The 22,800-nt window shown below is 39.6% G+C and overlaps 2 protein-coding genes across 6 annotated transcripts; one reads left to right on the plus strand and one right to left on the minus strand.

The window, feature by feature from the left end:
• Positions 1-204: 204 nt before the first annotated feature.
• Positions 205-16,227, minus strand: LOC149940995 (glycine receptor subunit alpha-2-like). Of its 3 annotated transcripts, XM_090178423.1 has the most exons (9): positions 13,967-14,046; positions 13,818-13,909; positions 3,914-4,023; positions 3,455-3,537; positions 3,182-3,249; positions 2,057-2,283; positions 1,903-1,985; positions 1,369-1,841; positions 205-1,284 (listed from the first exon to the last, which is right to left on the minus strand). In XM_090178423.1, the coding sequence occupies exons 3-9, from the start codon at positions 3,961-3,963 to the stop codon at positions 1,078-1,080; spliced, it is 1,191 nt and encodes a 396-aa protein (XP_090034549.1). In that variant the 5' UTR covers positions 3,964-4,023; positions 13,818-13,909; positions 13,967-14,046; the 3' UTR covers positions 205-1,077. The 3 variants fall into 3 exon arrangements, with proteins under 3 accessions (XP_090034549.1, XP_090034548.1, XP_090034550.1); XM_090178422.1 differs by lacking the exons at positions 13,818-13,909; positions 13,967-14,046 and adding an exon at positions 16,071-16,227; XM_090178424.1 differs by lacking the exons at positions 13,818-13,909; positions 13,967-14,046 and adding an exon at positions 6,102-6,118.
• LOC149940996 (glutamate-gated chloride channel alpha-like) lies at positions 6,648-22,766 on the plus strand. Of its 3 annotated transcripts, none has more exons than XM_090178428.1 (9): positions 6,648-6,696; positions 21,017-21,122; positions 21,182-21,270; positions 21,334-21,401; positions 21,479-21,708; positions 21,775-21,857; positions 21,925-22,050; positions 22,121-22,452; positions 22,525-22,766. In XM_090178428.1, exons 2-9 carry the CDS (start codon positions 21,040-21,042, stop codon positions 22,663-22,665), a joined length of 1,152 nt encoding a protein of 383 aa, XP_090034554.1. In that variant the 5' UTR covers positions 6,648-6,696; positions 21,017-21,039; the 3' UTR covers positions 22,666-22,766. The 3 variants fall into 3 exon arrangements, with proteins under 3 accessions (XP_090034554.1, XP_090034552.1, XP_090034553.1); XM_090178426.1 differs by lacking the exon at positions 6,648-6,696 and adding an exon at positions 19,886-20,055; XM_090178427.1 differs by lacking the exon at positions 6,648-6,696 and adding an exon at positions 20,704-20,938.
• The last annotated feature ends 34 nt before the right edge of the window (positions 22,767-22,800 follow it).

The following is a 22,800-nucleotide window of genomic DNA, read 5'->3' on the forward strand; positions in this document are numbered from 1 at the left end:
AGCTATTATTCCGACGTGGTCTATACGATGGGTCAACTACTCGGATCGAAATTGAACCGCTTGTAGTTTTGATATGACCGGTTATTCCCCCAATTCGTAAACCTAATGCTCCGAGGCTAATAGTTTATGTAAGAAGTAACAAAATTTAGAATATTAATTTAAAAACTTTATTTCAAAAACAATCTAAAATCAACTTATTCTTAAAAGTAATATCAACTTATTCCATCGCGTATTTATAAATACAACCCGCGATAAAAGGCAAAAAGATTCAAAAGGTTCGAGGGAACGAAAATTATCGAGAAAACTTTCTCAGATCAATATCTTTGAGCGTCATATCATATTTGGATTTAAAATATCGTTGTTGAGGGAACAAAACAATTGAGATACGTTCCAGAATGTGTAAATTTTCGTAAATTCATTTTGTCGTGACGATACGCGGATACGTTTAAGGAGCTTGTAATTATTTACAATTTTTGTGCCATAAGTTCATAAACGTTTTTAAGTCTCAATCGCATCGAAAATATACTAAGAATATCACAAATATAAATATATTTGATATAGTAAACATGATTATAGAAATAGATATTTATAGCTACCGGCAAAAAATGTGCGAGATATAGAAGATAAAGTTTTAAATATTCAAAAGTACGGTATATTTTTGAGAAGGCGTTTTTAAGAAATATTTAGTTAATTTGGCGGTAAGTACAGGTACGGGTATAAGCTGAAACGAACCGGATTGAATCGTCAACAAGTATACATTAGTCATTAAATCATATTTCATATGGCAATATTATGGGTTATTCATCCCGGCTATCTAAATTGTCCGCTTGTGGGAGTTTCGTTAATCGAAAATCAATGACAAGGAATTGAAATTTTTTATCCCCTCACCGCGTCAAAGCTGGAAAAATACGGCTAAGCTAACGACAAACTCATTTCAAAATGGCAACGTTCACACTTGTAAATATAAGTTCGCTGAGATATGCTTTTTAAGAGACTACACCTCGTCTCTCTTTCTCTCCTCAATTGTAAATTCGAATAGAGTGAAGGAAATAATTGACCAGTACTCGGTGGTTCCATTCACTGGCCCGCGAGTTTAATAGCGGCGAAATATAGCCAATAACTCAGGAAGAAAATGACGAAACACAAGGGAAAGAAGAATCTCGAAGCTCTGTCCACTTGCATGTGTTTAGGAATGGCTGGTGGCGGTGTTTCGTTGGGTACTCCAGCATCGTCCTCTTCCTTCTTCAAGTTCCAAGACGATCTTCGTTTGCAGAAACCGAAATACTGCCAGAAAATACGGAATATCGTTATATTAAACCATTATCAATAATATAAACAATATTTCGGATACATAATTGGATTACTTACGAAAAGGCTCTGGCAGGACTGGTGGTCCGCTGACTTGTATTCCATTAGGACAACGACTAGCGCGTACTCTAACAAGGTGAAGAAGACAAACCCGATGCAGCCCATGATCCAGACGTTCAGGGCCATGACGTAAGAGACTGCCGGCATGGAACTCTGGTATTGTTGCGTCACGATGGTCAGGATCGAAGTGACGCTCAATGTCACTCGAGCCGGGTAAGCCGTCGGAGGAATCCAGAAGGTGACGAAGGACATGATCACAATTAAGATGCTCGGCACGAAGCGGTTGATTAAGTAATATCCTATGCGCCGCTTTAAACGGATTTTACCAACCAAGCAAGAGAAGGTTCCAATGTCGTACGTCCTCGTGCAGTCTTCGGATGAGTTGCCGATGATCTTAAACTGAGGCAGTAAGGTGTTCTTAGTGATGTAGAACGTCTTCCAGTTGAGTATCATTTTTTCCGTGTTATGTTGAACTGCAAAATACTCTTAGATATATACACGTACTCTTGGTGGAACGGTTGTGTTCAGACTTACGGCTCATGATACTAATGTCGCATTCTTGTTGATCGTGGGGGAAACGAGCCAAATTCATCATGCAGTTTAGTTTCAAAGACAATCTAGGAATACCGTAGAACGTAATTTAGTTTGAAGGTCTCTAAAAAAGGGATGCGTTTTGAGAATGACTAACCTGGAGGCGAAAAATATGACGCTGTTGTTGTCGAGCGTCATGTAAGCGTAGGGTATGATGATATTGTGCACTTTGCCATCCCTGGAGTTTTTGAAGAAGGTGTCCGGCGTCCAGATCTCGTCTTTCCACTTGGGGTCCATGATGACCTTATTTTCGTGGAAATCATTCGGTAGTTTGATGCGATCATCCTTCCAGTATTGATGGAAAAAGATGTCCGTCTCGTACGACTGGAAGACAATGTTATAATTCTTATTATTATAATATCCATACATATTATCAGTTTCTGTTAATTTTCGATTTTTTCCTATGGATGATCTTGGAATGTTTTTGGATTCCGCCTTTGGTTTTATCGTATGTAGCATATTCACTCATGTGTGTATTCCGTAAACGTATTTTCTTTAATGAAACCTTTTTCACGGGATATTACGTAGCATTCGCTTCCGTGGCGACAAAACGCGTCACCGACTTTATTTTAGCTGGTGCCTCGATCGCGATCACGAGATTTAGTTTCCATAGTAACCTTTTCAATAACGCAAGGAATATAAGAATTTTAAATTTTCCTTGTGAAACAAGGTCTCATTGAACTGTTTTCCATGAAAATGTTACATATGACTTTATACAGAGATTCGATTTCCTAACATCGCGTAGCTGCCCCTTTGATCCAAAACATTCAAAGACACTAATTACCGTTGCTTTTGTCTTAAAATATTTGCTTTTAATTACGTTTATAAAAATTTGACTTTTAATATATTCACGGTCGTTTTAATTAAACGTATTATCCTTCGGTAGGAACTAATTTGGTTCGCGCTAACTAAATTTAATAAAGTTGACGTTCCTACCATAGAATTGAGCTGTTGTTTTTTAACGAGGTATGATCCATGGATGGCATGAACCAAAGAACCAAAGAAAGTTTATAATCAATGATTATCCTAAATTAAATACATCATTTACAGCTATACATCTTATACCGTGCTTTTTACCAAACACGTTCGTAAATTACGCTGCTATAGATTATGGTGACTAAGGTGATGATGGAATTACTGATTTCACAGTGACAACAGTCTTAGCCACGATCACATACGTTAATGGGAAGGGAACGTATAGGGGGGGTTTATTTAGTCTTACCAGCTGCGTCGCGTCCAGTCCACGAAGGGTCAAAATGCTCACGGCAACGTCCACGTGCACGGGACCACCTGTCCAAAATAACAAAGAAGCGATTTAAATGTTGCTTTTCGGCGTCTTCACGATTCGCGTGCGTCCACCATTTACGCGTATGATTTTATGGCAATGCGGGGAAAATACCCTATGGCAACGTCAGCGTCCAAATTGAACTTTCCTCGCACGTTCTTTCGTTCGCGAACTGTTTTGATAAACAAATACATAGGCAAATGAGTTTACCATTTTCACCCTTGGGTGGTTCGAGCTTATCGTAGTTTTTTTGAACAATTTCTGATAACTTGAGCAAGCCTTCTACGTTCCAGCTAAAATGTAAATAAAAGACACTTTTACCACTTATAAACTACGTTGATTTTATGCCATATTTCGCGAATATAGTAAAAAATAAATACTATTATACACCATGACAAAGATATAATAATATCACGAATGTATTCAAATACCTGAATGCATTTTTGATTATATCTTATCCTTTATATATTATTCCGAATGATTATATAGTTTTCCTTTCTACGGGACAAAAATACCTAAATAGTTTGAATTTCTTACGTTTGGGGATTTTTTTTTATATAGTTGCAGTGGGAATTGCAGGCGGGGACTTCCGACTAAGGTCACGGAGTAGGGTTTTTATTGCCAATGTAAATAATGGATAGAAAAGTCCGGGTGAACTTGCCGCCTTACCATTGGACCAAAAATGCGAAGAGTAGAAATATGAAAGAAATGTTGGCCATTTTGAGAAAACAGATAGATCCTCGCTTCTTCAGACGTCAAATTCGGGACATTTCAGTTTTCTGCGAGAATAAATAAAGCGATATTTATATAAGTGGAAGATCTACGATCGGTTTTTGTATAAACAAATAGATAAATAATGCGTTTGGTATTGCTATAAAGCTCCGAAATATGTTCTTGAGGGTAAATTATTGAAATATAGGCGTAATCGGTTTTGCGCGAGGGGCTAACCACTCTTAGAAAGTCTGTACACCGGATTTCGCTTAGATTAGCATTGCCAAAGGCAGGGACTTCAAAAATTACGCGTAATCCCATTAGTACACCGATTACGCGGAGTGATCAGCCCCTCGGTTTTGCGTGATAAAATTTTACGAGCTTTGGGTTCTGGGTGGTTGAATCAAAAAGAAAGTTTGTAATACAAATTATAAATTTGGCGCGAACTTTTCCCTTTAGTTTGACGAATTTAAAGGACGTAATTAGATAAATAAATACGATATATTGATTTAATATACAAATAAGCGCTTTAAATCCCTCCTGAGAATTGGTACCGAGTTGGTTTTGGACTGGTTATATCCTAAATATTGACATTCATCAAATCTATATTGTATACAATGTACAAACCATTTTGGCGTAACAAATGAAGATATAGACGCAGATACGAACTGATTAATTAAATTAAACCTAAATTTCCTTCTGTAATTTGTAAATTTAATTTCCATTTGCTTTTTAGATTTTAAAAATTAAAAAGGTTTAAAAGTTCGCGGGGAGTTAAATTAAGGGACCACTCATACTAATTTCCGCTGGGTTTTTACCGCCACTCAACATTTTAAAGTTTATAGCGAACGTTCAAGGAATTCACGAAAAGTTGACAGCGTAATAATACTGAAATTTCGGTCTCGATCAGCCTGCGGGGAATTTACGAAAATCAACAAATGAAAGAAATGGAGCTTGACTTATAGCGCAACTCCGTAACAAACACTCTTAGCCTTCCCTCGAGCTTAAGATCCGCACGGATGCCATTCCTCGAGAAAGGCTAAACGGGCTACGGTTTTGAAGTGACTAGGCATCGGGGGATTACGTCATGACGGATGGAGTGAATTTAATGGGGACAATCAACGGCGGTTCCCAGGTAGAATGGAGGGAGGAATGACGTCAGCTGACCATGAAGGATGACCCCTTTTCCGACTGAGAAAGTTTTTTCGACTATCAACGGGTGGGGGTGACCAGCAGGGGGCAGAAATTTCATTTTCTTTTGAATCGACTCTTTCTAACTTTCAGGATTTTTTTTATTTGGAATTCCACTAAGCCTAACTAAATAAAAGAAATGGGTAATTGCGTAAAACTCCGCCACGACCTAGAAGATATTTTTGTTTAAAACAAAGACAGTTTGATGATGCGGTGAGATTTTTGTCTGTACGGACAGGTGATGTCATTGTTATATCGTACCGGTTTTAATTTCGTAGAAGATTCTGAAGGTTAAGTTTAATTAGTTTATGTTATTCAAATTTAATTCGCGCGAATACAAGTTATTAAGAATAATTATACTGAAATAGTCCTTCGCGATCTTACGAAAGCGCGTCTCTTGAATATTCTACGAATTTAATTATTTTAATTTAATATAAGCCGTTGTTGTCAGACTCGCTTAGGAGAGCTACTTTTAAGTATCATTAACGTTAAATGTCTTCTAAACTTCCAAACCAAGAGCCACCGGAATATCCCAAGTGAATTATTTTTTATATTTTTTTCGAAAGCTTCATTACCAGAATTTAAATTATGGTGGTCATTAGTTTAGTTCTTTAGCGGCCTTTTTTAAATACAATTATAACCGCGATATTTAACGGAAGTGCCAATAAGAACAAAAATACTTCACTAATGAAACTACATGAACTCACCGCTTTGGCCAATAAGTTAACGTTTGATTGTAAAATAGTAATCGCGATTATAGCATCCTGTCGTTGGTAAAACCTAACACCAACGCGAATCGAAATTACCAGCTAAATCTCTCGCGTTGCTGTTAAAATTCGTTACGATTTTTAAACAGAAAATCTCTCCTATTTCCTTCCTGCGCTCATTCCTTTGTCATTTGTTACTTTTAAAATTCTAAATATATAATTTCAACGAATATAAATTTTACATTTACCAAATGACGGCACGATTCGGCATTGTGCGAATTTGGAATTGCCGTGTTGCAGCGGACTCTAAACTAACGCGAGCGTTCCTTTCCAACGCGAAGGCTCATTTGAATAGAGCGTTTTTCCCGCTTCGGCCTCGACAGTTCGACGCGATACCTACCTATTACGGATCGTTAACTTAACGAATAGCGAAGCGGAAAAGAACGGAGTAGGTTAAGTTTGCGTTCGATTTACTTTACCCCTAGTTTTCGATTAGGTTCGCTTTAAATCTGACGTAAAATGAACGGAAGAAATGGGGGTGGGGTCGGTAGCTTTGTTGATTGGATATACTAAGAAAGGTTCAATTGAGTAGCGGGGGGGGGGCGGCAATAGGGGGAGGGACGCGGTGTTGAATGAAACAACTAAACTAGCTGGTGTATGATCTAAGTTTTCCCCTTAACTTTGAAGAAAATGATGACATCACGATATTTCGGTATACAATTCCATTTAATTCCTCTTTAGTTTCGAAAGGCAACTATAATTCTGGACAGACTCGTATTTGGAGTACACACGGATCTTCGCTGACGGACGCTTTTCCCTTTACGGTTTATTCGCGTGTCTACGGTAAGTGTTCAGTTGATATTTTCTATGTATGCTTCTTTGAGTAATTGTCACGTTTGTCAGATGGAAATATTTAGGAATTTATTTTACATTTAATGTATAAACGCGATACGCTTGGGTGACTAGCAGCGCCTTGTGATGGACCGTGAAGGCTATAGCCGGAATATCGTTGAATATGTAATCGGTGTCTGACCAATATAATGTATAAAAATCCTGGTATTAGATGAAATTTGAGATGTTGCACTCCCCTATTGAAAGTGATGGTAATGACAGAGCTGTCTAAAACTTTCGGCTAGATCCACGATTTTTACATTAAGTTAGATATAATTTCATCTAAAACAAGTCATAAAGGGTCTTTCAAGTGAGCTCAACTCAATTCAAATTTTCACTGAACACTAGCGCCACCTCTCTACGCAGAAAGTGAACAACAACGAATGGCGACCGAATGACGTATTTCAAATTGACTTCAGAGCTCACTTGAAAGTCCCTTTAACGCCGGTTAGCAGACGATTAGGTTTATACTCCCTTTAAGGACAGTGGCCAGGGGCGGATTAACCCTTTCGGCGCCTTTAAGCACAGAAAAATTTGGCGCCCCTTGGCATTGGTCAGCTAAGGAGGGGCGTATCGGTTTATAATAAATAAATATATTTTAGTTTCTCCAAACCTTTTCGGTGTTATTTTGATTAGGGGCAAGCCAAGTACATGGACAGTGGGGCTTTATCAGAGTTTTGGTGCCCCTAGAAAAATGGTGCCCTAGGCACGTGCCTACTTTGCCTAATGGTTAATACGCCCCTGACAGTGGCGGTGCCAGGGGGGAGGTGAATTTGACCATGGCGTATATGGAATTTCAAATAGGACCTATAATATTTAAAATTAGGGAAAACTTTTAAATTCCTTACAATTTTACAAAACTTCATTACAAATAGCAAAGTAAACGAAATTCTGGATATGAATCGCTATAATTTGTTAGGTTTAGGAAATAAAAGTTTGTGCCAAAAACATCCTGGCGCCGAGTCGAGGGGGTAGCCACTTCGAAAAAAATTGTAAATTAGATTTCTGATTTCCAAATATTTCCGTTTATTTCTCTAGGTGTCCAAATATTTATTTCGATTTCTCGAGATTTCCAGAAATATCGAAAATATTTCCGTTTATTTCCCTAGATTTCGCATATTTCTCCTGGATTTACAATATTTCCTATATTTCCAGAAATAATTATTTCGATTTCTCACTGTTTGTACACCAGATTTCTTAAGTGGCTACCCCCTCGGAATAAGTAGACGCAACATATTTTGGTGCCCTTTTAGGTATTGGTCATAATTTTGGAAGTGCTAACAGTTGCACTAATTAATAATAATAGGCGATATTATAAAGTCAGATATGCTTGCTCAACTTGTTAATATGGGACTACGAAATAGTACAGTCAAAGCCTATGGATGAATGCATAGGCTCTTTGGTGGGAGAGCTAATTGAAGCATAGTGGAAGGTGGCCTTTCCCATCAAAACAACAAGGCCACTTTACTTTATAATATCGCCTATTGGACGTACAATTTTAATTCTGGTTATGAAATCAACAACGCCGTTTTATTGATGGATTTGAAGATGAAAATATTTTTTGGAATAATCTAGTTTAAAGATAAGGCGCTAGTTGGCACTCATCTAAGCTGTATACAGTTCCGTGACATTCAATCTCAATACGTTGTGAACGGGTGCGGCAACTCATGATGTCACTGCCTGTATCATAAGTAGTAAACCATAACAAAACATGAAAAAGAAAAGCAAATGAAAGAGGAAAAAAATACGTTTATTATGCCTACAGTGTCACCCCCTCAGTGGGTGACACCAGTGGCGTAGCCCGGGGTTAAAGGGGTTACGTGTCCCCCCCCCCCAACGTATGGTACGTTGTACGTACAAATCTGTTTTATTTTTAACTTTTTTCCAATGGTGTGCCCCCCCCCCCTTAAACCAAAATCCTGGCTACGCCACTGTTTGACAGCCCGTGAGATCCAGAACCTTATTGACGCTACTGCCCCTTTTGGAATGAAAACCTAGGCACATGCCTTAATAAAGACCGTACTGGGAATTGGAATCTTAAAGCTATAACGTCATCCGGTTTGGTTAACGTAAATATTTCACCGTCTAATATGGTATCCTATTCTAATACACCCCCGTTATTGTTTTGGCGCGTCTTGAATTTGGGGTCGTATCCTATGACATCGAAACAAACAAGCGGAAGGAAGTATATTTTTAGTAAACAAAATGTCAGGACGCGAGATATATCACTTTGGACGGCGGCCTATTTTGTCAAGACGCCACGGTTCTCTTTGTGTGCATTACTTTTGCCCCGATTTCATTATAAAAGGCGCCAAGCCGAACGCTCGCTACGAACCAAAACAAACTTCACCCTTTCGGTAACCTTCGACTGAACAACGAAACTAGCGTATTTCAATCATCTTCCTTTCGCATTCGAATTTCTATCTTGACAATAGAATCGTCTGTGTGCTTGCCAATAAATTGAAATCCACGCGAACCAGAAAGCAAAATTATTTTTAAATTTCTTTGGAGACGGTACTCAAACGGTAAATAGCGTGAACGTTGCGATTCAATTTCCGGGCGCAACAGTAAATTACAATATTTTACAGTAAAATAATCTAAATTTTAATGATAAATCTTTCCCGGAGTATGCATCGTCGATATATGAAAAATCAGCAAATTTCGCTATCTTAAGCGAATGCTGGAAAGAATTTCGGGTTCAAAAACACCGCGACGAAAAATCGCGAAGTAAAATAGAAGCGTAACGAACCGTATTGCCAAAATATCTCCCCACCCCAGAAGGCACCACTTTTATTTTTAGACGCGGTTTCCACCGTTTGTTTTAAACTTGTTTTTATTTTTCTCGTCGCTAGTCCGACCGTATCCGTTTTTTTAGGTTCCCCTCTTTTTGCGGTAACCGACTGGCTATTGCGACTTCGACTACTTTTATACGCTTATAAGTAACGTTACAGGCCGATTTGTTCCTTACGTAACCAAACGCGGTGTCTGGTGAAAGTGTCGGCGCTAGTGTCTCTCCGCTCCCCATCACTTTTCTTCGCGGCGGATCAATTAGTTGAAAAATACCTGCGGGTGATATTTCCAGAGACAAGCCGAGATAAAGAGAGAAAATTTGGTTTTCTTAAAGGTTGCTTTTATCAACCGCATTGAAAAAACGGGGACTGTTTTTTGGTTGGGTAATCGACGGAAAAAGATCAAGAATGTATTTATACTTCGGGAGAATGATTATAGTGTGGTGTTCGTACGGGGACCCGACCCCGACCCCGAAAACCCCCGACATTTCCCCCCGACCCCGAAAACCCGCGATATTTTCCCCCGATCCCAACCCCGACCCCGAAAACCCGCGACATTTTCCCCGACCCCGAAAACCCCGACATTCTCACCCGACCCCAACCCCAACCCCGAAAACCCGCGACATTTTCCTCCGACCCCAACCCCGACCCCAACCCCAACCCCGAAAACCCGCGACATTTTCCCCCGACCCCAACCCCGACCCCGAAAACCCCCGACATTTTCACCCGACCCCGACAACCAGCGACATTTCCCCCCGACCCCAACCCCGACCCCGAAAACCCCCGACATTTTCACCCGACCCCGAAAACCAGCGACATTTTCCCCCGACCCCGAAAACCCCCGACATTTTCCCCCGAACCCCAACCCCGATTCCGAAAACCCCCGACATTTTCACCCGACCCCGAAAACCAGCGACATTTTCCCCCGACCCCAACCCCGACCCCGAAAACCCCCGACATTTTCACCCGACCCCGAAAACCAGCGACATTTTCCCCCGACCCCGAAAATCCCCGACATTTTCACCCGACCCCGAAAACCAGCGACATTTCCCCCCGACCCCAACCCCGATCCCGAAAACCCCCGACATTTTCACCCGACCCCGAAAACCAGCGACATTTTCCCCCGACCCCAACCCCGACCCCGAAAACCCCCGACATTTTCACCCGACCCCGAAAACCAGCGACATTTCCCCCCGACCCCAACCCCGATCCCGAAAGCCCCCGACATTTTCACCCGACCCCAACCCCGACCCTGAAAACCGCGACATTTCCCCCCGGCCCCAACCCCGATCCCGAAAACCCCCGACATTTTCCCCCGACCCCGAAAACCAGCGACATTTCCCCCCGACCCCAACCCCGACCCCGAAAACCCCCGACATTTTCACCCGACCCCGAAAACCAGCGACATTTTCCCCCAACCCCAACCCCGACCCCGAAAACCCCCGACATTTCCCCCGAACCCCAACCCCGATTCCGAAAACCCCCGACATTTTCCCCCGACCCCGAAAACCAGCGACATTTCCCCCCGGCCCCAACCCCGATTCCGAAAACCCCCGACATTTTCACCCGACCCCGAAAACCAGCGACATTTTCCCCCGACCCCAACCCCGACCCCGAAAACCCCCGACATTTTCACCCGACCCCGAAAACCAGCGACATTTCCCCCCGACCCCAACCCCGATCCCGAAAGCCCCGACATTTTCACCCGACCCCAACCCCGACCCCGAAAACCGCGACATTTCCCCCCGACCCCAACCCCGATCCCGAAAACCCCCGACATTTTCCCCCGACCCCAACCCCGACCCCGAAAACCGCGACATTTCCCCCCGACCCCAACCCCGATCCCGAAAACCCCCGACATTTTCACCCGACCCCGAAAACCAGCGACATTTTCCCCCGACCCCAACCCCGACCCCGAAAACCCCCGACATTTTCACCCGACCCCGGTACCGAAGATAAAAAATAAAATCGGGGGTGTTACGTTTCGGGGTTAATTTTCGGGAATGTTTGTTTGAAGTTTGAACTTTGGAATTGGAAAAGGAGCTTATTTATTTGGTCATTTTGTTTTACTATAAACCTTCTTCCACGAAATTATTGGGTTCTTTTAGTTACCCCCGACATTTTCACCCGACCCCGACCCCGAAAACCCCCGACATTTTTCGCCGATTACCACTGCTGTGTGCAAAGTGAGGGGTTGGTCATCCCATTGTTGATAGAACTCCGGTGGTGTGGTTTTAATCTTACCGGTACCACCGGGCTATAAATTCTGACACATGACCCCGACTTATTTTATTCGGGGATAGCTTAACCCCGAACCCGGCTTAATTTGGACCCGTACGAACACATATAGTCAGACGATCATGGTCTAATCCCCCCCCCCCCCCGGCACGATTTGGGGGAAGGAAAAACATCACCGGCGTGAGCTTCAATCGCCTTCGAAGGCGTCAGTCTAAAGGCTAGTTCCCACTTAGCGAAAAATGCAGTTTTCGCGAAGCGAATTGACGCGTGCGAGTGAAATTTAGTGAAGCTCAAAGCTACGACGAAAATTAAATTGGTCGCGAAAGTCTCGAAAATTGGTCGCGAAAGTCTCGAAAATTCGTCAAGTGGGAACTCGGCTTTAGGGAACCAATGAGAAACCTGACTGATTTGATTTTCTTCTCTTGCTCATTATCTCTTAAAATAAAGCGGCATTGCGATTGTAAATCCGAACACGCGTCTCACTCAATATATTTTGAAAGTTTAGCTAACCTTATTTGAACCGACAATTGATTTATCTCCAGGCCAACAGTAAACGCAATTTTACTTTAACGTGATATAAAATAAGATAAGTATTTAGGACATAAGAATGAAACATGTACCTTAGCAGTCCTGACGCAGTTTCGAATGGTTGCGATTTTTTCATCATACTTAAGGGTGTATTAGTCCGCCTAACGATGTTAAATGTACCATTTACACTATCTAACGATATTTAATTATTTAAAACCATATTTAGTCGATGAAATATTTTAGAAAAATCACTATAATAACGATTTTTCTTACAAAACATATTTTTAAAAATTAGCGGGAACCCGTGAAGTGCGGAGGTACCAGTGGCTGAGTAACCAATTGGCTGCGTAGGCTAAGCCTAGGGCCCCGAAACTACCCAAAGGACCGGACGGCCCGAGAAGAAACTAGATAAAGGTCAGGGAGCCCTATATGAAGCTAAATAAAGGTCAGGCGGACCCGAAAAGAAGCTAGATAAAGGTCAGAGGGCCCGAGAAGAAGCTAGATAAAGGTCAGGGGGCCCTAGATGAAGCTAAATAAAGGTCATGCGGACCCGAAAAGAAGCTAGATAGTGATCAGGGGGCCCGAGAAGAACCTAGATAAAGGTCAGAGGGCCCGATAAGAAGCTAGATAAAGGTCAGGCGGGCCCGAGAAGAAGCTAGATAAAGGTCAGGCGGGCCCGAGAAGAAGCTAGATAAAGGTCAGGCGGGCCCGAGAAGAAGCTAGATAAAGGTCAGGCGGCCCGAGAAGAAGCTAGATAAAGGTCAGGGGGCCCGAATAAAGCTCAAGACCGCGTGGTAGTCAATCCGCTACGGGGAAGTACGTGTATATACTTCTGGTTAAGCATAGTTAGCTTCACCAAGGTTAACTTGAATTTATCTTTGATTATAAAAAATCTAGTCGATTTCAAATATCATTGGCGTCGAGTACAGACTACTAATATTCTTTATTTGAATGTTGTTATTCCGTATCCGAAGAGAGCAAACTCTGAGATAATTTCGTATGAAAATCGTTAATGTCTACATGTAGCTCTGTTTATTTTTACAAGTTATTCACGGTCTAGAAAACGTGAAATGACTTTATATTGTTGGATCGTAGCCTGTCCAGCGCATAATAATGTGCCATTACTGAACATTTATTACTAAGCAGTGACTTTAAAAGTTTAAATATTTGAACAGTGATCATTTGGAAAGATGTAATATCTACGATCAATTCCGCACGAAATATTTAAAACCTCGCCATATTTTTCCATTTAAATTGTATGATAAAATGGTAAACACGAAGACGGTTGAGACATAATTTTTCAAACACGCGTTTGCCTATAACAAAAGTATGTGTATTCCTATAACTACTTTTATTACGTAATAAAATGAAGTCCACAACTTAAGGAATGTTTACACGCGAGAGGTAGAAGTACTAATGAAATTACTAGTACTGTATAGATTAAATCAAAAAGGTAGTCGCGTTCCTCTTTTTCCGAAATCACGTGATATGTTACAGATAATTAAACGTTAAAATTACCTTGATACGTGATTCGATTCCCTTCGTAATCGCTTGTTTAATAAACTAAGGCAAACTTTGAATGGACCGCAGCGCCGGTTTAGACCTTGACTCTAGTAATATGCAAATTTAATACATTTTGCCGAATCGGCTAAAACAAACGACCTTACCCGTAAGAGCGAGTGTCAAAGGCTGAATTATAGAAACAGTCTAAAATTGCGAACTCGCGTACGCGGTGAGGAAATCTGAGGGATCTCTTTTGCTTACTCTTCATTATATCACGCGAAAGAGGGTTTTATATATTGGTTCACATTGTTGAAGTAGCGGCTTAACTCGCGTGGGCTTCGCGAAAGATTACCAGTGATGTCTCTCCTTTCTATCGCAACCGCTAGAGCATCCTGCCGCGTGTGCCAACATTAGATGGCCCCTGCAGACAAGGATGGGATCCGAAGAGGCAGCGACTAGAGAGGAGAACAGAGGCCGGGATCTCGTTACCCTGGTAACGCGAATAATGTATGTTCGTGTCTATATTATCTCCGATAAGAACGAGTCGAACGGGCAACGGTGATTCTACAAACTCCGCGGCGATTTTGTAGCTTTTACCCGCGAACTGGTTTCTATTCTCAACGTAGAACTTACCAGATTATTTACAACGCCTACAACGAGAAAATTGTCGCGTGTTTCGACTAATGGCTTGTTAAGCTCGAATGTTTTCAGACCTTATCGCTTCTTCATCACGCAGGTTTTTGCACGAGAGTTTTAAATTTAAAAGCATTTACGGCTAAAGTAAAAGTATACACGTAATTTTTTTAATTTTATCTAATTGGGAAGGGTTTTCACAGTTTTTGTAAATTGGTCTGTATTCTTAAAAACAAATCTTTGTACCTGGAATAATATCATTGAACGTCACAAGCTGAATTGGTGGTGCCTTGCCTATTAGCCTAACCGATTATTATTATTAAGAAATAAATACAATCTTTCCATATTTCGTATTCAAATACCCTTATATATCTAAACTTCCAATCGTATCATATTTCGTATTTAAATAATCTTATATATCGAGACTTCTGACCCAAGATCCATTTAATTTGATAATTAATTTTAAAATCATGTACAAATTTTTTTATTGCGCGTGATTTTACTAATCTTCTAGATAAGTAGTTTCGTCCTATTTTAACGAATGTTTCAGTTTTAAAAATATCAAGAATTTCGCCAATAATTCCAATTCGGAATGGGTTATTCCCCGACATGTTGGCAATTGGCAACGCATTTCATCGAGTTAATTGAGCTTATCATAGTTTTTGGCAGGAACCGCTTTAAAGAGGAGCTAAATACCTCGCTATTACCAGATAGCGAGTAATAGTTAGTATCTAAGTAGATTTGACCCTTTCTCAGCCTTTCGGTGAATCATCAGCTTGAAATTGGTTCCACATCCCTTACAAACCTCGTAGAAATCCGAGTGGCTGACAGCTACTTAGACTTTACCCTAATTTCAGATGTTTCGCGATAGAGGGAATGTTTTAACAGTAATTTACGTCATTTCCTTTTTGAATTCTTAAAACTTTTAAAGCTATCCCACGCCATTAGTGCCATTTGGACGCTCGCGGTTTGTGTCTTTGGCTATAGAAATAATTTTTGGCTGGAAATCAGGATGCCAATCAAGATTAATTCTTTAAGTTTGACTTCGTCTTAGTCCCGAAAGATAAGGAAGCGCTTTCCCGTGGCTTTTTTATTATATTATTCGACGAAATCGTCCAATAGGATTAGTCACTTTGAAACGAAAGTTTGTACCGTTTCGATGACAAAAGGTCGTTTTCTCTTTTAAATCGTAGTTAATTTTTGTTGTTTTTAAATTCCGGTTTTGGAAAGCTTCCGCGTTAAAAATAAAATGGTGAAATATTTAAGACTATAACGCGGTACTCTGTGTAGAATGACTACGCAAAAACAGTTGAAGATTTTATCACTCTTTAAAATAACATTTCAAGAAACGTAAAGAAAAGATTTCTATTAATCGTACTTCAAGAGCTATTTTGTTAGTTTTTAAGAGGTAAAGAAAACCAAGGACAATTATTTGAGTAAATTTAAAAGTTATTTCACTTAAAGGTTATCCAACAGTTCAGTCAATGAGATTGTAATGGGTTAAGTTTGTACGGAGACTTTAGTGTAACTCGCGAATAGGTAGTTACTGGTAACGGGGTTCTTATTAACTAAACACATTCTATTTTTAGTGGGTTTGAAAACTGTAAATCACACGGCGCGGTTTAAATTGTTTACCTTAATTTGAGATCGCAAAGTTTTTCCAAGTGCGTAAGATACGACACAACCAAGGCTTTAGAATTGAATATTGTTTTGGCACTGCTAAAATCCGAGAGCCGAGTGTCGTCCTTAACGTTCGACTAAAAACTAGCTACTGCATGCGGTCGCAGGGGTGCGACGCGCTCGAAAGAGTATCTCGAGTTTCGTGGGCTGAAAATTTTGCAGGAAAAAAATTCCGTGAGTTTGATTCAGGGCCCGGAGCCAGAAAACCGTTAACTGGGATAACAAAAAAATCTAAGCGTAGCGAGGAACAAAGTTATCAATCTTAGTGTTTTCGAACGATCCAAGTCTTATTTACTGTGAAAATAATTATCAGTTCTTTTTAAGAAATAAAGACTAAAATTTAATAAATAACGCGCCATTTCCTTCGAAAATCTTACGCAATTATCGGCAATGAATAATTGCGTGTCGTGATGCCTGGCGTAGGACTGTACTTCCACGAATGAACTTCCAGGAATGATAAATTTAGGTTTGACTATGGCGTGTTTCGTTGGTAATTGAAATAACACTTAATACCGTAGCCGCACTAGGTCATATTTATAATTTTTACTGTTAAACGTTTTTAAATCTATATGGAAAAGCGATGCTACGAAATATTTCCAGAATCGGAAATGGCTGATCGTTCACCCAAAGCTATTCTCGAATTCCCAACAGGATTAGCTGTACGTCTACCCTAAGTGATCCTGGAATTCGAAGCAGTTCGCCTTCTATCCATCCAAAGTGATACAAAAAGCGATCCTATACATCGAAATACATTATCTCCCTTCCATCCAAACTTCCAAATTTATTCGAAAACGATCTTAAAATAAGAAGTAATTAAAATTTTACTTTATAAATAATGATACTGGCATTTTGATATAATTTTGGCATCGTTTGCTTATATTTTGATAAGTTTATTTAAGAAAAACGTTCTTATGACTTTTTAATTGGTCTGTAACAGACGCTAGATCATAGGCTCTACCTCGGAGAAGCAAACGCCGTTACGCCACTGCTAGAGTCGTTTGGGTCGCGAATAGATGGCGTTGCGGGTTTCGTAATAGTAGCTAAAATTGACCCTTTACTTGTATTTTTTAACAATAGTCATTCGCGGATATATTTTTTTTATTTTCTGTTAACCCGAGTACATTCTTGGTCCAACTCATTGAATTCGGTAATGTTGCTTAGCTCCATCTGGCGTCGCTACCGGAAACTTTCCAATCATTAGCCATTTTCAATATAGCGAATTTATCCCCGAAAAGGAACGACTGGATGTCAAGTTCCGTATTCTCGCGCGAAAGTGTAATTGACTTATTTCCATTTCGGTAGAACGCGAAAAGGCTTTTCCACCAACTACCGGGGTTTCCATCGTGGAAGGGAAATGATACAGCTAACGCGGAATATCTATATATCATCTTAAGCAATATTTGATATAATTCGCTTGTACGTGTTTTGAACGCTACAATACATACACCGTTAGTCTTTTTGATGTAGTGTTTGTTTATAGTAATTTAAAATACCAGTGATTATAGCTCGTATTCAAGTCAGTAAAGACAAAAAAATCTTAAAGGGAGTCTAATTTCTCGATAAATGCCTGAACTAGGTCATGGTAAATGTTAAACAAAGAAATAGTAGTAATAATATAATATTGAAATTTATTACTCTCTCGGTGTAAATATAATTATACCAAAAGCAAATAGGAGTAAAGTATAAAAAAGCCGATAGAATTGCTCCGAACTGGTACCCTTTTCGTAAAGTTATCGCGCTTCTTTAGAGTGCATGTGGATAGAATTTGAGGATGGTTTGGTAATGCCCAATTAATTAATAATTTCACTTCAATAAAAACCAATATTTCAGAAATAAAAAAGAATAACTGTGTGAAAAACTGTAGAATATAATTTAAAAACATACAAGAGTAGTGTTACGGTGTAAGAGCCTCAAAAAAGAGGGAACTACATTTTAAAGCGGGTGAATACATGTTTTGATAAAATCACTGTAAATAGTAGACCTTGCTTAAATTTTCAAAGGAAATTGCGCGCTCTCTCATTCGCGCAAAATCGAATTGATAACAGCTAATGATTCTTCACGTTCAGCTCAATAAAAATACCGAAAACTTATCATAAATTACATATTTCCCCAATAATATAAACTTGTGAAAAATCAATGTAAAATGTAGATTTTATATGCTTTCAGCTTTTAGAGAGCTTAAGAGTAAAGATGACAGCTCCGCTCTTATCTTGCTCAATTTATAATTATAGGTGAAGCGGTCATCTCTTTGGTACGCTCACTTTCAGACGATACTAAAATTGTCTTCTCGAGCATTTTGCACATTAATAACTAATTATAGAGGAGACTATAAATCAGCTCTTCTCCTCATTTTTTGGAAATTTTCCACTCATACTGACTCAAAACGCTCCGTCCGGTTCTAAAATGTTCGGAGTGCGCCCATCCAAGTCTAAAACTTTCTCCCACGTGTGCTTTTGATTTGACGGTATCAAATTTTGTGATTTTTCAGGCAATGGCAAAGAGTCAGAATTTTTCCGCGTTTTCCCAATATCTGTTGTTATTTTCCAGCGAAACAACACTTAACGATTGTAAAATTTTTGATGAAATGGTGTTATGAATATTTCGTTTATGTTTTCATAAAGTACCGCCTCTCCGTGATTGCACTTTAAAATAAATATTTTGTCCTAAATGTCCTTTGTCTCTATGGAAACGGCAGGTGTGGATTAGAAATATTGAGCTTACCCTGCCGGCAACAAATTATTCCTATACCTAGAGCCACGACTATTAGTATTCTTACGGCTCTTGCGTGTCTTCTAAAAGTCTATCACGGGCGGAACTGTTAAATGGCGTGGCATTCATAATCTGCATATTTTCCCCATCGATTTAGTCATAAAAGTGCAAGAACCTTATCTAAAGGGGTCTGTGTCCTATCTCCGAATCTACCATTGACTGTTTTATAAAGAATTAATGCTTAATAGTACCCCTTCAACGTTTTCGTGAGGGCTAAGACTCTTAGATTAAAACGGTGTTATGTAAATTTCGCTTCCGAAAAATTGCATTCGGGGAAAATGAAATTGGTCTAGACGGTATTAAATATTAACTTCTTAAGGGCAATTTCGACTAACAACCCCATTTAATAGGCTTATTTTGTTTGCACGATTTAGAAAATAGGGACATGTTCGTGCGTAGTGGAAACCTGTCACATATACTTCTTGTGCATTCGTAGGATTCCATACCTGAAATAACTGCTGTTTGGTTTCGCGTTGATTATAACGTATCCTATCTTAAAGGACAAATCCAAATGACGCATTGCAGCTTCTAGAAAGTATTACGGATATTGTTCATCTTCTGAAGTTTTAAGCCACGCCTCTATAAACTACGCCATCTAGCGGCATTTCTCAAACAAGCTTTTTCATTTTAAGAATTTCTGTTGAAATTGCGCTCTAGTAAACGTAAAATATCGTTGCGCGATGTTTAACTCTTTAACTCCCTCTGGCCTGATTATTTTGTGGTCTGCCGAAATTCGGTACCGTACCTAGTTAGTAGTAGGACCGCCCTATACTGCCTTAATTAAAACGTATCACGTAAAGTCTATCCAGCTTCCGCAATGCATTCCGTTAGTTATTGTTAGCTATTAAAAGGAGTATCACGAAGGTTACTTTTATATTATATTTTCGATATTATTCTTTGGACGCGAAAACTTTCCGTTTCAGTCTAACGAGATAGCTTTCGAACGATTTTCGACGTTAACATTGATTTCCGCTCTCGTAAATTTAGGTGTTCATTTTGGAACGGAATTATGTTTTGTCGCGCACTCGCACGACACCGAGAGAGTCGATTTGAACAGTAGCACCTCAACATGATTGCGCCGTGTAGTTGTCAATAATTTTAAAATATTAATATTTCAACGGATAATGATAGAATATAAAATCTCCGAATTGATTTCAATGACCGGTTTTCTGTACGTATTTGGTTTTTAACCTTTGGTTTTTTTAATTATGTATGTTCTATTACCTCAGTAGGGGAAATCGGGAAGATATTTTTACTCACCCAGAAATAGTTTAATTTTTTATTACTTAAATGTTTAACTTTGTGAGCTTGACATAGTTTTAATTTCATTTCAATATACATTGAAATGATTGCCATGACAATGTCATATTACCCGTTTTGTGTTTAACTTCTATTATCCTAGCTTTAGTTCTTGGATTAAAATTACGCAATTTAGACAGGTTAAGCACTCAACATAATCAAATGAAACGTCAAGACGTCACAAATATAGCTGCGTAGACATTTTGTCAAGCTAGCATATTAATTCTGAGCTTTTCCCCATTTAAAATTGTAAGGGCTATTTACTCTGACGTGGCTTGAATAAACAGTGATTGGGTGATTCGAGACATTTCAGCTTACCCCGCAATTTTTCCAATATAGGTAAAATTCGAACAAAAATATATAAAACGGAATATATTAACGGGTGTAATAGCAACATTTTTTTATGACTCGCCGATGTTGACAAATTTTGTCAAGACGCCTATATACACCGGCTGTTTCTCGTTCTTTATCTTTCTTTTTGAATGACTGTATGCTAAGATTTCTCACCCGGTAGCAAAAGAATAACACCCCAAGAGGCACCCGAATCTATTTAAAAGAGCCAGGGTACCACTTCTTTTTCCCTAAAAGACTGATTATAGACCTTGAAAAGTGAAGACGCGCTTCAACTCTTCTAGCATTTACTCTCCTAGAAAAAGTAAACACTCAATTTTAAAACGGCGAAGAGGCTTCGATTTTTCGGATAAAAAAACCTTTAGTATTTTATAAAGCACTCCGAACTCTGCGAGAGCAGAAAGGTTCTGTCCACTGGGTTGTCGGGTGACGGCGCTTAATACTCTTCTTTGGATAATTAAAACGAGTCTTCCATCTTACAGTTTGCTACGTTTCTAACTAAGTGATGGTTATGTACTTAATTTTAACGTTCGCCTGCTTAACATTCTCCGGAGTGCTGGCTGCTGTCGGAAATTCCACCCTCAACGAGTAAGTGGATTTTGTTTTCTTCTTCTAAACGTTTTTATTGCAGTATTAATCTTTTGCAGTGCACCCATTGTGGATATGGACGAACCAGTTTCCATTCACGACATCATACCTAAACATTACGACAAACTCAAACCACCTCGTCATGGAGGTAAAGAAATTACTATGACAATCAAAGTTGGGTTGGTGCTGAATGCCTTTTTTATATTTTCAGATAAACCCGTAACAGTCAAAATCTTCACTTCCGTTCTTACCATGAGGAATGTTAACGAAAAAGATATGGTAAACACTAAATTTTTATTTAATATCCCGTCTCTGTTCAATTTGGGTAACTGACCAGTTTGAATTTGGTCAATCAGTCGTACGATATGGACGTCTTCTTCCATCAATATTGGAGAGATAGTCGCTTGCGGTTACCGCCAAAGTATCAGAAGGAAGGCAAGGTGGTGTTGGACGTTAATTGGCGAAACGAGATTTGGACTCCCGACACTTTCTTCAAGAATTCGCGAGATGGAAAATTACACAATATAATCAATCCGTACATGTACTTAATTTTACACAACGACAGCGAAGTGTTTCTCGCTTCCAGGTACGAACTTAATCGCCTTCCTTTTAGCGGAAATGACTATATATTTCCACCGTTGGATTATTTTAGGCTTGGTTTAAAACTGAACTGCATGATGGACTTGAGACACTACCCACACGATCAACAAGAGTGCGAGTTGAGCATTATGAGTCGTAAGTCTAAAAGCCTTATTCCTCGCCTTAAACGAGTCTACCATTATACTAGCCCTCTTTGTTACAGTACAACATACGATAGAGACGGTAAAACTTGTTTGGAAGGATTTTAAATTGACTAAGAATATATTGTTGCCGCAGTTTGACGTGATTAGTAGCTCCCACGAAGACTGCACCAGAGTTTACGAGATCGGTACGATAATATCGTAACAATTTTTTGGACATTCGTGTCATAGTTTGACACGGTAATCTTCCATTTGTAGGAACCTATTCCTGTATCATGGGCAAGGTGAAACTCAGTCGTCGCCTGGGCTACTTTTTGCTTAATCGCTTCGTCCCCAGTATTTTGGTGGTACTCATGTCCTTCGTCACCTTCTGGATTCCGGCCGGCGCTCATCCTGCTAGAATTACCCTGAGCGTCACCTCTTTGTTGACCATCGTCACTCTACAATATTCCATCTCTATGCCTTCCGTTTCCTACATTATGGCCATTAATATTTGGATAATTGGCTGTATCACTTTCGTATTTTTAACGCTTCTGCAGTATACAACAATAGTTGCTATTCAAAATTGCTCATCGGTGCACCCACTAAATGTATGGAATTCCTTTTTCATTAGTTGATACGTAACAAAGTTTAATCTGATTCTTTATAACCCAATTTTCTAGTCGGGCAACGAAGTGAATAAGAAACAAATTAGGGTGATGAGACTATGCTTAATTATCGACCACGTTTCGAGGTTCTTGTTTCCTGGAGCCTTTTCTATCTTTTGCCTTTCGTATTGGTTTTCGTACGGACGCTCTTCATAATTTTATCATATGACTTATTCCCTATTATTGTTGAACATTTTATTTATTAAGATGTATTTTAACGCGTACCTTATCGAACAATAAAGCACTTATTTTACACTTGCTTTTTGAATGTGTTTTTGGTATCTTCCGAAA

The sequence above is a fragment of the Leiobunum rupestre genome, chromosome 6 (assembly GCF_980474605.1).
Source record: "Leiobunum rupestre chromosome 6, qqLeiRupe1.1.hap1, whole genome shotgun sequence".
Classification (NCBI taxonomy): Eukaryota; Metazoa; Arthropoda; class Arachnida; order Opiliones; family Sclerosomatidae; genus Leiobunum; species Leiobunum rupestre.

Coding starts and splice junctions, on each gene's coding strand:
- LOC149940996 (XM_090178428.1), top strand. CDS start 21,040: ATGGTTATGTACTTAATTTTAACGTTCGCCTGCTTAACATTCTCCGGA. Junction 21,123..21,181: donor GGAAATTCCACCCTCAACGA/GTAAGTGGATTT, acceptor AATCTTTTGCAG/TGCACCCATTGTGGATATGG. Junction 21,271..21,333: donor CAAACCACCTCGTCATGGAG/GTAAAGAAATTA, acceptor TTATATTTTCAG/ATAAACCCGTAACAGTCAAA.
- LOC149940995 (XM_090178422.1), bottom strand. CDS start 3,963: ATGGCCAACATTTCTTTCATATTTCTACTCTTCGCATTTTTGGTCCAA. Junction 3,250..3,454: donor ACCACCCAAGGGTGAAAATG/GTAAACTCATTT, acceptor TATTTTGGACAG/GTGGTCCCGTGCACGTGGAC. Junction 2,284..3,181: donor GACTGGACGCGACGCAGCTG/GTAAGACTAAAT, acceptor ATTGTCTTCCAG/TCGTACGAGACGGACATCTT.